Raw genomic sequence first — 22,500 nt, forward strand, 5'->3', positions numbered from 1 at the left:
ATTGACTTTGTTGTGTGTTGCTTTGGCAGGGTAGCCTAGTGGTTAGAGCGTTGGACTAGTAACTGGAAGGTTGCAAGTTTAAATCCCCGAGCTGACAAGGTACAAATCTGTCGTTCTGCCCCTGAACAGGAACCCACTGTTCCTAGGCCGTCATTGAAAATAACAATTTGTTCTTAACTGACTTGCCGTGTTAAATAAAGGTCAAATAAAAATAAAATAAAATGTAATGTTACCATTAAAACATCCTGTCTAGCTGTCTGAATAATCTCCCTTCCTAACAGTCAACATTTCCATTAGGCTATAACAGAGACAGACTGATTGGTGGGTTAGCGTGGGTACGGTGAGCTGTGATTGGTGGAGAGAGACAGAGAGCCACTCACGTGAGGGTGCGGACACACTTGGCGGAGTCTCGTATGTCCCAGACCTTGATGTATGAGGTGGAGACTGAGAAGACGAGGCAGGAGGAGGAACAGTATTTGACTGACACCACATTGTTGGGATGGCCTTTCAACGTGACGATCTCCTGTCCCGTCACCAGGTTCCACATCTTACACGTCTGGTCTGATGAGGAGAGACCAGGCGAGATGGATCAAAGAAACACAAACCTAAAACTTCTAACCTGTTTTTATTTCAGCCTAATTAAGGTCTTGATAATGAATTGATTGGGCAAAAAAAAAAATGTGTGATTCAATGTCTGTTTTTCTATGTACATGGATCAGAGGACAAATAATAGATATCAGAGGAGGCTGGTGGAAGAAGATATAGGAGGACAGGCTCAGTGTAATGGCTGGAATGGAGTCAATGGAATGGTATGGAATAAATCAAATACACGGAAACCACATGTTTGACTCCATTCTGTCAATCCAATCCAGCCATTACAATGAGCCTGTCCTCCTATATCTTCTTCCACCAGTCTTCCTATTGGCTCCTTCCACCAGCCTCCTCTGATATCTATATTGTCTGTATGATGAACAACAAATGTCCTCTTTAAAAAGTACAGTACATCCAGAGGTTTCCTGGCAAGCTACCATGATAGAAGAAACTCCTGACCCCAGCTGGGAGGACAGCGTTGGTGTTTCGTGGCAACGTCGACGTACCCTTAGATCCCGTAAGAGCAGTTCATCTGTAGCGTCCACACAGAGGCAGGTTTAGAGTGTCCCTTCTGCCACGGCAGAACACTGGAGGGGCGCAGTCCGCCTCCCTTCACACCCCCCTGTGGGACTGATCACACCCCTGTTGGAGACACACTGTTAAACACACACACACACACACACACAACACAAAGACAATGACCCCACACAGATACAAACATCTAAAACACACAAAGAATACATACCACTACACACAACACACTAAACACAATACACACCCACCAACACACTAGAAACACAATACACACACACACAAACACACTAGACAACAATACACACCACACACCAACACACTAGAAAACAATAAACCCACACCACACAACACACTAACACCATACACAAACACAACACACCTAGAACAACAATACACACACCATTCACAAACACACACTAGAACACAATACACCACACACACAACACACTGAGATACACAATACACACAACACACACACTAACACAATACACACACACCCCACAACACACTAGAACACAATAACACACACACACAACAACAATACACACACACATCCCACAACCACTAGAAACACAATACACACACACGACAACACAATACACACACACACACAACCACTTAGAACAACCAATACACACACACACACACACACTAACACAATACACACACACACAACACACTAGAACACAATACCACACACACACACACAACACACTAGAACACAATACACAACCACACACAACACACTAGAACCACCAATAACACACACCAACACACTAGAACACAATACACACACACACAACACACTAGAAACACAATACATACACCACACATCACACCTAGAACACAATACACACACACACAACACACTAGAACACAATACACACACACACACAACACACTAGAACACAATACACACACACACAACACACTAGAAACAATACACACTACAACAACACACTAGAACACAATACACACCACACAACACACTAGAACACAATACACACACACACTAGAACACAATACAACACACACACAACACAATACACCACACACACAACACACTAGAACACAATACACACACACACAACACAATACACACACACACAACACACTAGAACACAATACACACACACACAACACAATACACACACACACAACACACTAGAACACAATACACACACACACAACACAATACACACACACACAACACACTAGAACACAATACACACACACTAGAACACAATACACACACACTAGAACACAATACACACACACTAGAACACAATACACACACACTAGAACACAATACACACACACTAGAACACAATACACACACACACAACACACTAGACACAATCACACAACCACAACACACTAAGAACACAATACACAGCACACACAACACCACCATACAACCAACAATACCTAGCCACCACACACCAACACACTAGAACACAATACACACACAACACAACACACTAGAACACAATACCACCACACACACAACACACTAGAACACAATACACAAGTGTTGCACGCACTATATCACAGCGCGTAGGAACACAATTACACACACACAAACACACTAGACCAATACACAGCACATTGTCACACACTAGAACACAATACACAACCACACGCCAACACACTAGAACACAATACACACACACACAACACACTAGAACACCAATACACCACACACACAACACACTAGAACTACAACACATACAGCACAACACACTGAGAAACACAATACACACCACCACACAACACACTAGAAGCACAGAATACACACACAACACAACCAGCACTAGAACGACAATACAACACACCACTAGAACACAATACAACACACACACACACAAACTAGAACACAATAACACACACACACAAACACACTAGAACACAATACAACCACACACGACACACACTAGAACACACATACATCACACACACAACACACTAGAACACAATACACACATCACACGAACACACATAGACACAATACACACACCAGCAGCTACCAACACACTAGAACACCATACAAAACACATCAACAAACACACTAGAACACAATTAAACACCACAACAACAGACACACTAGAAACACAATACACACACACACACACACTAAGAAACCAAATATCACCACCCACACAACTACAGCTAGAAACACAATACACACACACACAACACACTAGAACACAATACACACACAGACCACTGACCCCACACAAATACAAAACATCTAAAAACACACTAGAACACAATACACACACACAACACACTAGAACACAATACACACACACAACACACTAGAACACAACACACACACAAACACACACACAATACACACACACACAACACATAGAACACAATACACACACAATACACACACACAACACACTAAGAACACAATAGCACAACACACAAAAACACCTAGACACAATAGGTTAAAGAGCACAGCCTCAACCATGCCCCTTGCTGGGGATAAAGACATGTAACTTCTCACTTCCTCTCCTTCTCTCTCTCCATCCCGTCCTCTCCTTCTCTCTATCATCCCTTCCTCTCCTTCTCTCTCTCAATCCCGTCCTCTCCTGTCTCTCTTCGTCATCCCTTCCTCTCCACTCTCTCATCCCTTCCTCTCCTTCTCTCTATCATCCCTTCCTCTCCTTCTCTCTCTCCATCCCGTCCTCTCCTTCTCTCTCTCATCCCTTCCTCTCCACTCTCTCATCCCTTCCTCTCCTTCTCTCTATCATCCCTTCCTCTCCTTCTCTCTCTCCATCCCGTCCTCTCCTTCTCTCTCTCATCCCTTCCTCTCCACTCTCTCATCCCTTCCTCTCCTTCTCTCTCTCATCCCTTCCTCTCCTTCTCTCTCTCTATCCCTTCCTCTCCTTCTCTCTCTCCATCCCGTCCTCTCCATCTCTCTCATCCCTTCCTCTCCTTCTCTCTCTCCATCCCGTCCTCTCCTCTTCTCTCTCCATCCCTTCCTCTCCTTCTCTCTCTCCATCCCGTCCTCTCCATCTCTCTCATCCCTTCCTCTCCTTCTCTCTCTCCATCCCGTCCTCTCCTTCTCTCTATCATCCCTTCCTCTCCTTCTCTCTCTCCATCCCGTCCTCTCCTTCTCTCTTCTCCCTTCCTCTCCACTCTCTCTCCTTCCCTCTCCTTCTCTCTCTCATCCCTTCCTCTCCTTCTCTCTCTCTATCCCTTCCTCTCCTTCTCTCTCTCATCCCTTCCTCTCCTTCTCTCTCTCCATCCATTGCTCTCTTTCTCTCTCTCCATCCCTTCCTCTCCTTCTCCCTCTCCATCCCTTCCTCTCCTTCTCTCTCTCATCCCTTCCTCTCCTTCTCTCTCTCCCATCCCGTCCTCTCCTTTCTTCTCCATCCGTCCTCCCGTCTCACCTTCTCTCTCCATCCTTCCTCTCCTTCTCTCTCTCATCCCTTCCTCTCCTTCTCTCTCTCTCCATCCCTTCTCTCATTCTCTCTCTCCATCCCTTCCTCTCCTCTCTCTCTCATCCATCCCTTCCCTTCCTTCTCTCTTCTCCATCCTTCCTCTCCTTCTCGCTCTCCATCCCTTCCTCCTCCTTCTCTTCCATCCTCTCTCCTTCTCTCTCTCTCCTCCCTATCCTCTCCTTCTCTCTCTCCATCCCGTCCTCTCCTTCTCTCTCCCATCCCTCCCTTCCTCCTCTCTCTCTTCATCCCTTCCTCTCCTTCTCTCTCTCCATCCTTCCTCTCCTTCTCTCTCTCCATCCGTCCTCTCCTTCTCTCTCTCCATCCCTTCCTCTCCTCTCTCTCTCCTCCTTCCTCTCCTTCTCTCTCTCCATCCCGTCCTCTCCTTCTCTCTCTCCATCCCTTCCTTCTCTCTCTCTCTCTCTCTCCATCCCTTCCTCTCCTTCTCTCTCTCCATCCCTTCCTCTCCTTTCTCTCTCCATCCCTTCCTCTCCTTCTCTCTCTCTCCCATCCCTTCCTCTCCTTCTCTCTCTCCATCCCTTCCTCTCCTTCTTCTCTCCATCCCCTTCCCTCCTTCTCTCTCTCCATCCCGTCCTCTCCATCTCTCTCCATCCCGTCTCTCCTTCTTCTCTCTCCATCCTTCCTCTCCTTCTCTCTCTCCATCCCTTCCTCTCCTTCTCTCTCTCCATCCCTTCCTCTCCTTCTCTCTCTCCATCCCTTCCTCTCCTTCTCTCTCTCCATCCCTTCCTCTCCTTCTCTCTCTCCATCCTTCCTCTCCTTCTCTCTCTCCATCCCGTCCTCTCTCCTTCTCTCTCTCCATCCCTTCTCTCCTTCTCTCTCTCCATTCCTTCCTCTCCTTCTCTCTCTCCATCCCTTCCTCTCCTTCTCTCTCTCCATCCCTTCCACTCCTCTCTCTCCATCCCTTCCTCTCCTCTCTCTCCATCCCGTCCTCTCCTTCTCTCTCTCCATCCCTTCCTCTCCTTCTCTCTCTCCATCCCTTCCTCTCCTTCTCTCTCTCATCCCTTCCTCTCTCTCTCTCATCCATTCTCTCTCCTTCTCTCTCTCCATCCCTTCCTCTCCTTCTCTCTCTCCACCATCCCTTCCTCTCCTTCTCTCTTCTCCATCCCGTCCTTCCTTCTCTCTCTCATCCCGTCCTCTCCATCCCTCTCTTTTTTTTGGAAGCCCAATTAGAGAGCCTGACCTAAAACCATCCATCTCCTGGCTGGCAGTGGAAGCAGCCATCTCTACTCCACAGAANCACACTAGAACACAATACACACACACACAACACAATACACACACACACACAAACACTAGAACACATTACACACACACAAACACAATACACACACACACAAACACACTAGAACACAATACACACACACACACACAACACACTAGAAACACAATACACACACACACACACACTAGAACACAATAGCACACACACACAACACACTAGAACACAAACACACACACACAACACACTAAACACAACACCACACACTAGAACACAATCACACACAACACAACACACTAGAACACAATACACACACACACAACACCTAGAACAACAATACACACACACATCAACACCACTAGAACACAATACACACACACACAACACACTAGAAACAATACACACACACAACACACACCTAGAACACAATACACACAACACACTAGAACACCAATACACACACACACAACACAATTACACACACCACACAACCACTAGAACACAATACACACACACACAACACAATACACACACACACAACACACTAGAACACAATACACACACACACAACACAATACACACACACACAACACACTAGAACACAATACACACACACACAACACAATACACACACACAAAAAAACTAGAACACAATACACACACACTAAACACAATACACACACAACTAGAACACAATACACACACACTAGAACACAATACACACACACTAGAACACCAATACACACACACTAGAACACATACACACACACAACACAACACACTAGAACACAATACACACACACACACAACACACTAGAACACCAATACACACACACACAACACACATAGAACACAATACACACACACACAACACACTAGAACACAATACACACACACACAACACACTAGAACACAATACACACACACACAACACACTAGAACACAATACACACACACACAACACACTAGAACACAATACACACACACTAGAACACAATACACACAACACACTAGAACACAATACACACACACACAACACACTAGAACACAATACACACACACACAACACACTAGAACACAATACACACACAACAACACACTAGAAAACACAATACACCACACACCAACACACTAGAACACAATACACACACACAAACACACTAGAACACAATACACACACACACAACACACTAGAACACAATACACACACACTAGAACACAATACACACACACACAACACACTAGAACACAATACACACACACACAACACACTAGAACACAATACACACACACACACTAGAACACAATACACACACACACAACACACTAGAACACAATACACACACACACACAACACACTAGAACACAATACACACACACACAACACACTAGAACACAATACACACACACACAACACACTAGAACACAATACACACACACACAACACACTAGAACACAATACACACACACACAACACACTAGAACACAATACACACACACACAACACACTAGAACACAATAACACAACACACAACACACTAAACACAATACACACACACACAACACACTAGAACACAATACACACACACACAACACACTAGAACACAATACACACACACACAACACACTAGAACACAATACACACACAGACCACTGACCCCACACAAATACAAAACATCTAAAAACACACTAGAACACAATACACACACACAACACACTAGAACACAATACACACACACAACACACTAGAACACAACACACACACAATACACACACACAATACACACACACAACACACTAGAACACAATACACACACAATACACACACACAACACACTAGAACACAATACACACACACAACACACTAGAACACAATAGGTTAAAGAGCACAGCTCAACCATGCCCCTTGCTGGGGATAAAGACATGTAACTTCTCACTTCCTCTCCTTCTGTCTCTCCATCCCGTCCTCTCCTTCTCTCTATCATCCCTTCCTCTCCTTCTCTCTCTCATCCCGTCCTCTCCTTCTCTCTCTCATCCCTTCCTCTCCACTCTCTCATCCCTTCCTCTCCTTCTCTCTATCATCCCTTCCTCTGCCTTCTCTCTCTCTCCATCCCGTTCCTCTCCTTCTCTCTCTCTCATCCCTTCCTCTCCACTCTCTCATCCCTTCCTCTCCTTCTCTCTATCATCCCTTCCTCTCCTTCTCTCTCTCCATCCCGTCCTCTCCTTCTCTCTCTCATCCCTTCCTCTCCACCTCTCATCCCTTCCTCTCTTCTCTCTCCATCCCTTCCTCTCCTTCTCTCTCTCATCCCTTCTCTCCTTCTCTCTCTCCATCCCGTCCTCTCCATCTCTCTCATCCCTTCTCTCCTCTCTCTCTCCATCCCGTCCTCTCCTCTCTCTCTCCATCCCTCCTTCCTTCCTTCTCTCTCTCCATCCCGTCCTCTCCATCTCTCTCTTCCCTTCCTCTCCTTCTCTCTCTCATCCCGTCCTCTCCTTCTCTCTATCATCCTTCCTCTCCTTTCGTCTCTCTCCATCGTCCTCTCCTCTCTCTCTCATCCTTCCTCTCCACTCTCTCATCCCTTCCTCTCCTTCTCTCTCATCCTCCCTCCTCCTTCTCTCTCTCTATCCCTTCCTCTCCTTCTCTCTCTCACCCTTCCTCTCCTTCTCTCTCTCATCCATTGCTCTCTTTCTCTCTCTCCATCCCTTCCTCTCCTTCTCCCTCTCCATCCCTTCCTCTCCTTCTCTCTCTCATCCCTTCCTCTCCTTCTCTCTCTCCATCCCGTCCTCTCCTTCTCTCTCCATCCCGTCCTCACCTTCTCTCTCCATCCCTTCCTCTCCTTCTCTCTCTCATCCCTTCCTCTCCTTCTCTCTCTCCATCCCTTCCTCTCATTCTCTCTCTCCATCCCTTCCTCTCCTTCTCTCTCTCATCCCTTCCTCTCCTTCTCTCTCTCCATCCCTTCCTCTCCTTCTCGCTCTCCATCCCTTCCTCTCCTTCTCTCTCCATCCCTTCCTCTCCTTCTCTCTCTCCATCCCTTCCTCTCCTTCTCTCTCTCCATCCCGTCCTCTCCTTCTCTCTCCATCCCTTCCTCTCCTTCTCTCTCTTCATCCCTTCCTCTCCTTCTCTCTCTCCATCCCTTCCTCTCCTTCTCTCTCTCCATCCCGTCCTCTCCTTCTCTCTCTCCATCCCTTCCTCTCCTTCTCTCTCTCCATCCCTTCCTCTCCTTCTCTCTCTCCATCCCGTCCTCGCCTCTCTCTCTCCATCCCTTCCTCTCCTTCTCTCTCTCTCTCCATCCCTTCCTCTCCTTCTCTCTCTCCATCCCTTCCTCTCCTTCTCTCTCTCCATCCCTTCCTCTCCTTCTCTCTCTCTCTCCATCCCTTCCTCTCCTTCTCTCTCTCCATCCCTTCCTCTCCTTCTCTCTCTCCATCCCTTCCTCTCCTTCTCTCTCTCCCATCCCGTCCTCTCCATCCTTCTCCATCCCGTCCTCGTCCTTCTCTCTCTCCATCCTGTCCTCTCCTTCTCTCTCTCCATCCCTTCCTCTCCTTCTTCTCTCCCATCCCTTCCTCTCCTTCTCTCTGCTCCTCCCTTCCTCTCCTTCTCTCTCTCCATCCCTTCCTCTCCTTCTCTCTCTCCATTCCCTTCCTCTCCTTCTCTCTCTCCATCCCGTCCTCTCCTCTCTCTCTCCATCCCTTCCTCTCCTTCTCTCTCTCCATCCCTTCCTCTCCTTCTCTCTCTCCATCCCTTCCTCTCCTTCTCTCTCTCCATCCCTTCCTCTCCTCTCTCTCCATCCCTTCCTCCTCTCTCTCCATCTCCTCTCCTTCTCTCTCCATCCCTTCCTTCCTTCTCTCTCTCCATCCCTTCCTCTCCTTCTCTCTCTCATCCCTTCCTCTCCTCTCTCTCATCCATTCCTCTCCTTCTCTCTCTCATCCCTTCCTCTCCTTCTCTTCTCTCCATCCCTTCCTCTCCTTCTCTCTCTCCATCCCGTCCTCTCCTTCTCTCTCTCCATCCCGTCCTCTCCATCCCTCTCTTTTTTTGGAAGCCCAATTAGAGAGCCTGACCTAAAACCATCCATCTCCTGGCTGGCAGTGGAAGCAGCCATCTCTACTCCACAGAAATAACGAACCTCTCCTCTCCCTCATTTTGCTCCATCCCTTCCTCCTTTGTGTGTGGGGAATAGGGACCAGTCATTAAGACAAAACTGGGACAGATGAGTCTCCCTGTATCGCCCCCCTTCCCCAGAACACACACACACACTTGTCCTCTTCCCCGAGTCACATATCACTTCCCCTCCCTCTCTATGTAGTGACATGCTTGGTGCTTTAAAAGCAGGTGAACAGCAGGTCATGACTGCCAGAGCAGCCTCAGCCACACACGCAGAACAACAGGAAAAGAGAAGCTGCATGCATGTCAGCTAAAGCAATAATAACACAATACCAGTTATATTGGAACACGGTGCAGTTTCATTCAAATGATGATGGAGAACGAACAGCGGGGGTTCACTGCATCGAAGATAAGAAGCACAACTCAACAACAGCCGGCAGCAGCCAACGCAAACACAACAACAACACCACAACATCCTGTGACATCATATCTACATGCAGCATCTCCAGCAATCAAGAGTGAGCTTATTTGTGGCCCTCGCCCCTCCTGAGCCATTCTCAGTTCAGAGTTTGGTTCGAAGCAGAGGCTTCTGGGACAAATGGGAGAGTGAGTGAGTGTGTGTGTCACCCCCTCGTTCTGTGGCCTAGGGCCCAGTTCCAAACCCCCTCCCCATCTCCTCTGTCTGTGGCCTAGGGCCCAGTTCCAAACCCCCTCTTCTCTGTCTGTGGCCTTGGGCCCAGTTCCAATCCAAAAGGACTGAATGAGTGGTTGGATTGGAACCATGCCTTTGTTTGGTCACACAGGATGGAGGTAAGGTGTGACAGGGCTAGTATATCGGCCTAATTCCAAATATTCCCTGTCGGTTTGGAATTGGGCACATGTGGTTTATGGATAAAAGGGTGTGGAAGGGAGGGGTGTCTTCTGAATTCATCTTATTGCTGGGAGCAGTGGTGGAATGTACTTCAGTAAAAATACTATAAAGTACTACTGAAGTACTCTATAAAGTACTACTTAAGTAGTTTTTGGGGTATCTGTACATTACTTTAATATTGATATTTTTCACAACTTTTAGTTTTATTTCACTACATTCCTAAAGAAAATATATACATATTTTATTTGTAAATTAGATACCGACCTGATTTTATTTGATCTTTATTTAACTAGGCAAGTCAGTTAAGAACAAATTCTTATTTTCAATGACAGCCTAGGAACAGTGGGTTAACTACCTGTTCAGGGGCAGAACGACAGATTTGTACCTTGTCAGCTCGGGGATTTGAACTTTCAACCTTCTGGTTACTAGTCCAACACTCTAACTACTAGGCTACCCTGCCGCCCCATAGATAACTGTATTATTATAGACAACTGTATGACAACTATAACAGTTATTTATAATAATACAGTTATCTATAACAGTTATCTATAATAATACAGTTATCTATAATAATACAGTTATCTATAATAATACAGTTATCTATAATAATACTGTTATCTATAACAGTTATCTATAATAATACAGATGTCTATAATAATACAGTTATCTATAATAATCAGTTATCTATAATAATACAGTTATCTATAATACAGTTATCTATAATAATACAGTTATATATAACAGTTATCTATAATAATACAGTTATCTATAACAGTTATCTATAATAATACAGTTATCTATAACAGTTATCTATAAAAATACAGTTATCTATAATAATACAGTTATCTATAATAATACAGTTGTCTATAATAATACAGTTATCTATAATAATACAGGTATCTATAACAGTTATCTATAATAATACAGTTATCTATAACAGTTATCTATAATAATACAGTTATCTATAACAGTTATCTATAAAAATACAGTTATCTATAATAATACAGTTATCTATAACAGTTTATCTATAACAGTTATCTATAACAGTTATCTATATAATACAGTTATCTATAATAATACAGTTGTCTATATACAGTTATCTATAATAATACAGTTATCTATAACAGTTATCTATAAAAATACAGTTATCTATAATAATACAGTTATCTATAACAGTATCTATAACAGTTATCTATAATAATACAGTTATCTATAATAATACAGTTATCTATAATAATACAGTTATCTATAACAGTTATCTATAATAATACAGTTATCTATAACAGTTATCTATAATAATACAGTTATCTATAATAATACAGTTATCTATAATAATACAGTTATCTATAACAGTTATCTATAATAATACAGTTGTCTTTAATAATACAGTTATCTATAACAGTAATCTATAATAATACAGTTATCTATAATAATACGTTATCTATAATAACACAGTTATCTATAATAACACAGTTATCTATAATAATACAGTTATCTATAATAATACAGTTATCTATAATAATACAGTCATCTATAATAATACAGTTATCTATAACAGTTATCTATAATATATACAGTTGTCTTTAATAATACAGTTATCTATAACAGTTATCTATAATAATACAGTTATCTATAATAATAAAGTTATCTATAACAGTTATCTATAATAATACAGTTATCTATAATAACACAGTTATCTATAATAATACAGTTATCTATAGTAATACAGTTGTCTATAACAGTTATTTATAATAATACAGGTTATCTATAATAATACAGTTATCTATAATAATACAGTTGTCTATAATAATACAGTTATCTATAATAATACAGTTTATCTATAATAATACAGTTATCTATAATAATACAGTTATCTATAACAGTTGATCTATAATAATACAGTTATCTATAACAGTTATCTATAATAATACAGTCATCTATAATAATACAGTTATCTATAACAGTTATCTATAATAATACAGTTATCTATAACAGGTATCTATAATAATACAGTCATCTATAATAATGCAGTTATCTATAACAGTTATCTATAATAATACAGTATCTATAATAACACAGTTATCTATAATATAAGTTATCTATACAGTAATCTTATCTATAATAATACAGTTATCTATAACGTTATATCTATAATAATACAGTTATCTATAACAGTTTATCTATAATAATACAGTTATCTATAATAATACAGTTATCTATAATAATACAGTTATCTATAATAATACAGTTATCTATAATAATACAGTTATCTATAATAATACAGTTATCTATAATAATACAGTATCTATAATAATACAGTTATCTATAATAATACAGTTATCTATAACAGTTATCTATAATAATACAGTTATCTATAACAGTTATCTATAATAATACAGTTATCTATAATAATACAGTTATCTATAATAATACAGTTATCTATACAGTTATCTATAATAATACAGTTATCTATAATAATACAGTTATCTATAATAATACAGTTATCTATAATAATACAGTTGTCTTAATAATACAGTTATCTAATAATACAGTTATCTATAATAATGCAGTTATCTATAATAATACAGTTATCTATAATAATACAGTTATCTATATAATACAGTTATCTATAACAGTTATCTATAATAATACAGTTATCTATAACAGTTATCTATAATAATACAGTTATTTATAATAATACAGTTATCTATAACAGTTATCTATAATAATACAGTTATCTATAATAATACAGTTATCTATAATAATACAGTTATCTATAATAATACTGTTATCTATAACAGTTATCTATAATAATACAGATGTCTATAATAACAGTTATCTATAATAATACAGTTATCTGTAATAATACAGTTTATCTATAATAATACAGTTATCTATAACAGTTATCTATAATACAGTTATCTATAATAATACAGTTATATATAACAGTTATCTATAATAATACAGTTATCTATAACAGTTATCTATAATAATACAGTTATCTATAACAGTTATCTATAAAAATACAGTTATCTATAATAATACAGTTATCTATAACAGTTATCTATAACAGTTATCTATAACAGTTATCTATAATAATAAGTTATCTATAATAATACAGTTGTCTATAATACAGTTATCTATAATAATACAGTATCTATAACAGTTATCTATAAAAATACAGTTATCTATAATAATACAGTTATCTATAACAGTTATCTATAACAGTTATCTATAATAATACAGTTATCTATAATAATACAGTTATCTATAATAATACAGTTATCTATAACAGTTATCTATAATAATACAGTTATCTATAACAGTTATCTATAATAATACAGTTATCTATAATAATACAGTTATCTATAATAATACAGTTATCTATAATAATACAGTTATCTATAACAGTTATCTATAATAATACAGTGTCTTTAATAATACAGTTATCTATAACAGTAATCTATAATAAACAGTTATCTATAATAATACAGTTATCTATAATAACACGTTATCTATAATAACACAGTTATCTATAATAATACAGTTATCTATAATAATACAGTTATCTATAATAATACAGTCATCTATAATAATACAGTTATCTATAACAGTTATCTATAATAATACAGTTGTCTTTAATAATACAGTTATCTATAACAGTAATCTATAATAATACAGTTATCTATAATAATAAAGTTATCTATAACAGTTATCTATAATAATACAGTTATCTATAATAACACAGTTATCTATAATAATACAGTTATCTATAGTAATACAGTTGTCTATAACAGTTATTTATAATATACAGTTATCTATATAATACAGTTATCTATAATATACAGTTGTCTATAATAATACAGTTATCTATAATAATACAGTTATCTATAATAATACAGTTATCTATAATAATACAGTTATCTATAACAGTTATCTATAATAATACAGTTATCTATAACAGTTATCTATAATAATACAGTCATCTATAATAATACAGTTATCTATAACAGTTATCTATAATAATACAGTTATCTATAACAGTTATCTATAATAATACAGTCATCTATAATAATACAGTTATCTATAACAGTTATCTATAATAATACAGTTATCTATAATAACACAGTTATCTATAATAATACAATTATCTATATAATACAGTTATCTATAATAATACAGTTATCTATAATAATACAATTATCTAAAATAATACAGTTATCTATAACAGTTATCTATAATAATACAGTTATCTATAATAACACAGTTATCTATAACAGTTATCTATAATAATACAGTTATCTATAATAATACAGTTATCTATAACAGTTATCTATAATACTACAGTTATCTATAATAATACAGTTATCTATAACAGTTATCTATAATAATACAGTTATCTATAATAATACAGTTATCTATAACAGTTATCTATAATAATACAGTTATCTATAACAGTTATCTATAATAATACAGTCATCTATAATAATACAGTTATCTATAATAATACAGGATCTATAACAGTTATCTATAATAATACAGTTATCTATAATAATACAGTTATCTATAACAGTTATCTATAATAATACAGTTATATATAATAATACAGTTGTCTATAATACAGTTATCTATAATAATACAGTTATCTATAACAGTTATCTATAAAAATACAGTTATCTATAATAATACAGTTATCTATAACAGTTATCTATAACAGTTATCTATAATAATACAGTTATCTATAATAATACAGTTATCTATAATAATACAGTTATCTATAACAGTTATCTATAATAATACAGTTATCTATAACAATACAGTTATCTATAATAATACAGTTATCTATAAAAATACAGTTATCTATAATAATACAGTTATCTATAACAGTTATCTATAACAGTTATCTATAATAATACAGTTATCTATAACAGTTATCTATAATAATACAGTTATCTATAATAATACAGTTATCTATAATAATACAGTTATCTATAATAATACAGTTATCTATAATAATACAGTTATCTATAATAACACAGTTATCTATGACAGTTATCTATAATAACACAGTTATCTATAATACAGATGTCTATAATAATACAGTTATCTATAATAATACAGTTATCTATAATAATACAGTTATCTATAACAGTTATCTATAATAATACAGTTATCTATAATAATACAGTTATCTATAACAGCTATCTATAATAATACAGTTATCTATATAATACAGTTATCTATAATAATACAAGTATTCTATAATAATACAGTTATCTATAATAATACAGTTATCTATAATAATACAAGTATCTATAATAATACAGTTATCTATAATAATACAGTTATCTATAATAATACAATTATCTAAAATAATACAGTTATCTATAACAGTTATCTATAATAATACAGTCATCTATAATAATACAGTTATCTATAATAATACAAGTATCTATAATAATACAGTATCTATAATAATACAATTATCTTAAAATAATACAGTTATCTATAACAGTTATCTATAATAATACAGTTATCTATAATAACACAGTTATCTATAACAGTTATCTATAATAATACAGTTATCTATAAGAATACAGTTATCTATAACAGTTATCTATAATACTACAGTTATCTATAATAATACAGTTATCTATAACAGTTATCTATAATAATACAGTTATCTATAATAATACAGTTATCTATAATAATACAGTTATCTATAACAGTTATCTATAATAATACAGTTGTCTATAATAATACTGTTATCTATAACAGTTATCTATAATAATACAGATGTCTATAATAATACAGTTATCTATAATAATACAGTTATCTGTAATAATACAGTTATCTATAACAGTTATCTATATAATACAGTTATCTATAACAGTTGTCTATAATACAGTTATCTATAATAATACAGTTATCTATAACAGTTATCTATAAAAATACAGTTATCTATAATAATACAGTTATCTATAACAGTTATCTATAACAGTTATCTATAATAATACAGTTATCTATAATAATACAGTTATCTATAACAGTTATCTATAATAATACAGTTATCTATAATAATACAGTTATCTATAATAATACAGTTATCTATAATAACACAAGTTATCTATAATAATACAGTTATCATAATAATACAGTCTATCTTAATAATACAGTCATCTATAATAATACAGTATCTATAACAGTTATCTATAATAAGACAGCTGTCTTAATAATACAGTTATCTATAACAGTTATCTATAATAATACAGTTATCTATAATAACACAGTTATCTATGATAATACATGATGTCTATAATAATACAGTTATCTATAATAATACAGTTATCTATAATAATAAAGTTATCTATAACAGTTATCTATAATAATACAGTTATCTATAATAACACAGGTATCTATAACAGTTATCTATAATAATACAGTTATCTATAATAACACAGTTATCTATGATAATACAGATGTCATATAATAATACAGTTATCTATAATAATACAGTTATCTATAATAATACAGTTATCTATAACAGTTATCTATAATAATACAGTTATCTATAATAACACAGTTATCTATAATAACACAGTTATCTATGATAATACAGTTGTCTATAATAATACAGTTGTCTATAATATACAGTTATCTATATAATACAGTTATCTATAATAATACAGTGTCTATAATAATACAGTTATCTATAATAATACAGATGTCTATAATAATACAGTATAAATAGGACGCAAACAACAGATATAGGGCTGCACCTCTATGTCTATTAGATTAGACAGAGAGACAGACAGAGAGAGGGGAGAGAGACAGACAGAGAGAGGGGAGACAGACAGACAGACAGAGAGGAGAGAGAGAGAGACAGAGAGAGAGGAGAGAGACAGACAGAGAGGGGAGAGACAGACAGAGAGAGGAGAGAGACAGACAGACAGACAGACAGACAGACAGACAGACAGACAGACAGACAGACAGACAGACAGACAGAGAGGAGAGAGAGAGACAGAGAGAGAGGAGAGAGACAGACAGACAGAGAGGAGAGAGAGAGACAGAGAGACAGAGTGACAGACAGAGAGGAGAGAGAGAGAGAAAGAGAGGGTTGGCAGCGTACATTCAGCTTCGTAAGGCCTAGAGAGGGTTTGTGTTGCTCTAGATAACCACATGCCTGTTTCTTTCTCTCTCCCTCTCTATCTACTTGTCCTATTACTGTTAGGAGACTTACAGGTTGAAATAGCTGTGCTGCTCAGGGCAGCTGGGTCATCCCATAACAAATAATCACTTAACATATCCAATAGAACACTACCAAAATAGTTTTTTAATTATTCATGTTGGTACAGCCTTCTGCTTTAGGGCAATTTCAAAATGTATAATTTAAAACCTTCTAATAGGGTTATCTGATTGATTGATATGTCCAGGCAGAAATGTGATTCTTTATTGTCTAGGAAAGGGAGTCACAATGCTTGTGAGCATTACCAATGCCTATTTGTGTGCTGTCAATGCTTTAAATTTATGCTATCCACTAAGTCATTTGTGAATCTCACAGTAGCCTTAGCTTGAATTCATTGAATACCTCACCCAAAGCTCTCCAGACAGAAAGATTAGTTCAGATGCCATGAGTAGGGGGGAGGGACACTGCACACCACACTGGTGGAAAGGGATTGGAGGAGGGTGAGGGGGGACCAATGAGGCTAAATCATGCTCCACATCGACTCTGCCCAGCCCGGGAAAGGAGGAGGGGCCAGCCAGGTGACTGGCCAATCAGGCAAGAGGAGAGACAGAATTGCAGGGACAGATAGATATCTCTACCTGAGAACCTCAGAGTGAGAGGAGTCGCTGTCATCTGACCTGAAGACAGAACAGGAGAGGAGCAGGGTTAGGAGAAGAGCAGGGTTAGGAGAAGAGCAGGGTTAGGAGAGGAGCAGAACAGGAGAGGAGCAGAACAGGAGAAGAGCAGGGTTAGGAGAGGAGCAGGGTTAGGAGAGGAGCAGAACAGGAGAGGAGCAGAACAGGAGAGGAGCAGAACAGGAGAAGAGCAGGGTTAGGAGAGCAGCAGAAGAGGAGAGGAGCAGGGTTAGGAGAGGAGCAGAACAGGAGAGGAGCAGGTTAGGAGAGGAGCAGGGTTAGGAGAGGAGCAGAACAAGAGAGGAGCAGGGTTAGGAGAGGAGCAGGGTTAGGAGAGGAGCAGGGTTAGGAGAGTAGCAGAACAAGAGAGGAGCAGGGTTAGGAGAGGAGCAGAACAAGAGAGGAGCAGGGTTAGGAGAGGAGCAGAACAAGAGAGGAGCAGGGTTAGGAGAGAAGCAGGGTTAGGAGAGGAGCAGGGTTAGGAGAGGAGCAGAACAAGAGAGGAGCAGGGTTAGGAGAGGAGCAGGGTTAGGAGAGGAGCAGAACAAGAGAGGAGCAGGGTTAGGAGAGGAGCAGGGTTAGGAGAGGAGCAGAACAAGAGAGGAGCAGGGTTAGGAGAGGAGCAGGGTTAGGAGAGGAGCAGGGTTAGGAGAGGAGCAGGGTTAGGAGAGGAGCAGAACAAGAGAGGAGCAGGGTTAGGAGAGGAGCAGGGTTAGGAGAGGAGCAGGGTTAGGAGAGGAGCAGAAGAGGAGAGGAGCAGAAGAGGAGAGGGGCAGGGCTAGGTGAGGAGAGGAGCAGGGTTAGGAGAGGAGAGGAGCAGGGTTAGGAGAGGAGAGGAGCATGGTTAGGAGAGGAGAGGAGCAGGGTTAGGAGAGGAGAGGATCAGGGTTAGGAGACGAGAAGAGAGGAGCAAGGTTAGGAGAGGAGAAGAGAGTATCAGGGTTAAGAGAGGAGAAGAGAGGAGCAGGGTTAGGAGAGTAGAAGAGAGGAGCAGGGTTAGGAGAGGAGAAGGGAGGAGCAGGGTTAGGAGAGGAGAAGAGAGGAGCAGGGTTAGGAGAGTAGAAGAGAGGAGCAGGGTTAGGAGAGGAGAAGGGAGGAGCAGGGTTAGGAGAGGAGAAGAGAGGAGCAGGGTTAGGAGAGTAGAAGAGAGGAGCAGGGTTAGGAGAGGAGAAGGGAGGAGCAGGGTTAGGAGAGGAGAAGAGAGGAGCAGGGTTAGGAGAGTAGAAGAGAGGAGCAGGGTTAGGAGAGGAGAAGAGAGGAGCAGGGTTAGGAGAGGAGAAGGGAGGAGCAGGGTTAGGAGAGGAGAAGGGAGGAGCAGGGTTAGGAGAGTAGAAGAGAGGAGCAGGGTTAGGAGACGAGAGGAGCAGAGTTAGGAGAGGAGATGAGCAGAGTTAGGAGAGGAGAGAAGCAGGGGTAGGAGAGGAGAAGAGAGGATCAGGGTTAAGAGAGGATCAGGGTTAGGAGAGGAAAGGATCAGGGTTAGGAGAGGAGAGGAGAGAAGAGAAGCAGGGTTAGGAGAGGAGAGGAGAGAAGCAGGGTTAGGAGAGAAGAAGACAGGAGCAGGGTTAGGAGAGAAGAAGAGAGGAGCAGGGTTAGGAGAGGAGAGAAGCAGGGTTAGGAGAGGAGGAGGGAGGAGCAGGGTTAGGAGAGGAGAAGGGAGGAGCAGGGTTAGGAGAGTAGAAGAGAGGAGCAGGGTTAGGAGAGAAGAAGAGAGGAGCAGGGTTAGGAGAGGAGAGAAGCAGGGTTAGGAGAGAAGAAGAGAGGAGCAGGGTTAGGAGAGGAGAGAAGCAGGGTTAGGAGAGAAGAAGAGAGGAGTAGGGTTAGGAGAGAAGAAGAGAGGAGCAGGGTTAGGAGAGGAGAGGAGAGAAGCAGGGTTAGGAGAGAAGAAGAGAGGAGCAGGGTTAGGAGAGGAGAGAAGAGAAGAGAAGCAGGGTTAGGAGAGGAGAGAAGCACGGTTAGGGGAGGAGAGGAGAGAAGAGAAGCAGGGTTAGGATAGGAGAGGAGAGGAGAAGAGAGGAAGTTAGGAGCATATTGAGCAATATGGCTAGAGGAGAAAGAGTTATACTGGTAGGGTTAGGTTTAGGTTCAGGGATAGGGAATAGGGGATGGCTAGCCTGTGTGACAGTTTGTTCCAGCCTGTGACAAGACAGCAGAAACAACATCTGCCATTCAGACTAGCCAATGACAGTGTCAGGTTTAGGATTAGGGGAGGTACGGTTATCCATCAAGTTTAGGCGTTTGGCTCTGGGTTAAAGGAAGGAATACCTACAGTACAGTAAGGGATAAAACAGAAGTACACTTAAAGAGGGAGGCTTACTGGGATTGGGGGTGGGGTTTCCCAGGAACCAGGAAGTAAAGGATGAGGAAGGGCAGGGAGAGGGATTTGGGTTATCAGCAGGGAGAAAGCAGTTCATTGGAGGACAGGGTTGTCAATCAGACTGGACACCACAGGAGAACCCACCCACTCTTAGTTAACTGTCTCTGTGGGAAAGATCTGCTCCGGTGTACCGCCTATTCCCTGAGTTGTAAGTAGGGAAAACACTGGCAAGTGTGTGAAAAGTGTGGCACTGTTAATTAAGGGAATAGGCTGCCATTTGGCACATCCTATAAATATTTGATTGCTCAGCAGTCATTGTAATGCCAGTTGTAAATTCAGATTTCTGTAGGGAGCAAAGCTGTTAGAAGACAGCAGAACAATATCACCTCTATAAATTCTGTCATAGTATCTGCTTTTAATACCGTATGAGGTTGATGGGAGCATGTTTATTAATGTTTATTAATGCCCAGTATACAATATGACAATATGTATATATTTGGCTCTGGCTAAATATCTAGTATTCAGAACCTGTTGTTACTTTCCCCTGGGAATCTTGAGCTGTTTTTGTAGAAACTGCTACTGTAAATGTTCTGGATGTTTTGTACCAAGCCCATAGGGATGTTGTTGTTTTGGGAGGTAGGAAAGGAAAAGGGGGATACCTAGTCAGTTGTACAACTGACATGTTTCTTCCACATTTAACCCAACCCCTCTGAATCAGAGGGGAACAGTGGGTTAACTCCCTTGCTCAGGGGCAGAACAACAGATCTTTACCTTGTCAACTGGGGGAGGACAGGAGTGTATGTTTGAGGGGGGAGGACAGGAGTGTATGTTTGAGGGGGGAGGACAGGAGAGTATGTTTGAGGGGGGAGGACAGGAGTGTATGTTTGGGGGGGGGGGACAGGAGTGTATGTTTGAGGGGGGAGGACAGAGGGGGGAGGACAGGAGTGTATGTTTGAGGGGGGAGGACAGGAGTGTATGTTGGAGGGGGGAGGACAGGAGAGTATGTTGGAGGGGGGAGGACAGGAGAGTATGTTTGAGGGGGGAGGACAGGAGAGTATGTTTGAGGGGGGAGGACAGGAGTGTATGCTTGAGGGGGGAGGACAGGAGTGTATGTTGGAGGGGGGAGGACAGGAGTGTATGTTGGAGGGGGGAGGACAGGAGTGTATGTTGGAGGGGGGAGGACAGGAGTGTATGTTGGAGGGGGGAGGACAGGAGTGTATGTTTGAGGGGGGAGGACAGGAGTGTATGTTTGAGGGGGGAGGACAGGAGTGTATGCTTGAGGGGGGAGGACAGGAGAGCATGTTGGAGGGGGGAGGACAGGAGTGTATGTTTGAGGGGGGAGGACAGGAGTGTATGTTGGAGGTGGGAGGACAGGAGAGTATGTTGGAGGGGGGAGGACAGGAGTGTATGTTTGAGGTGGGAGGACAGGAGAGTATGTTGGAGGTGGGAGGACAGGAGTGTATGTTGGAAGGGGGAGGACAGGAGTGTATGTTGGAGGTGGGAGGACAGGAGAGTATGTTGGAGGTGGGAGGACAGGAG

At 40.0% G+C, this 22,500-nt stretch overlaps 1 protein-coding gene across 1 annotated transcript in view; it reads right to left on the bottom strand.

Annotated features, from left to right (window-relative positions):
- LOC109880498 (kinesin-like protein KIF21B) overlaps window positions 1-22,500 on the bottom strand; it is a 145,251-nt gene that overhangs the window by 18,089 nt on the left and 104,662 nt on the right. The window contains 3 exon segments of the mRNA XM_031826892.1: window positions 381-575; window positions 1,111-1,233; window positions 18,609-18,647. Coding sequence (XP_031682752.1) covers window positions 381-575; window positions 1,111-1,233; window positions 18,609-18,647 — 357 coding nt within the window.

This window comes from Oncorhynchus kisutch, linkage group LG1 (assembly GCF_002021735.2).
Source record: "Oncorhynchus kisutch isolate 150728-3 linkage group LG1, Okis_V2, whole genome shotgun sequence".
NCBI lineage: Eukaryota > Metazoa > Chordata > Actinopteri > Salmoniformes > Salmonidae > Oncorhynchus > Oncorhynchus kisutch.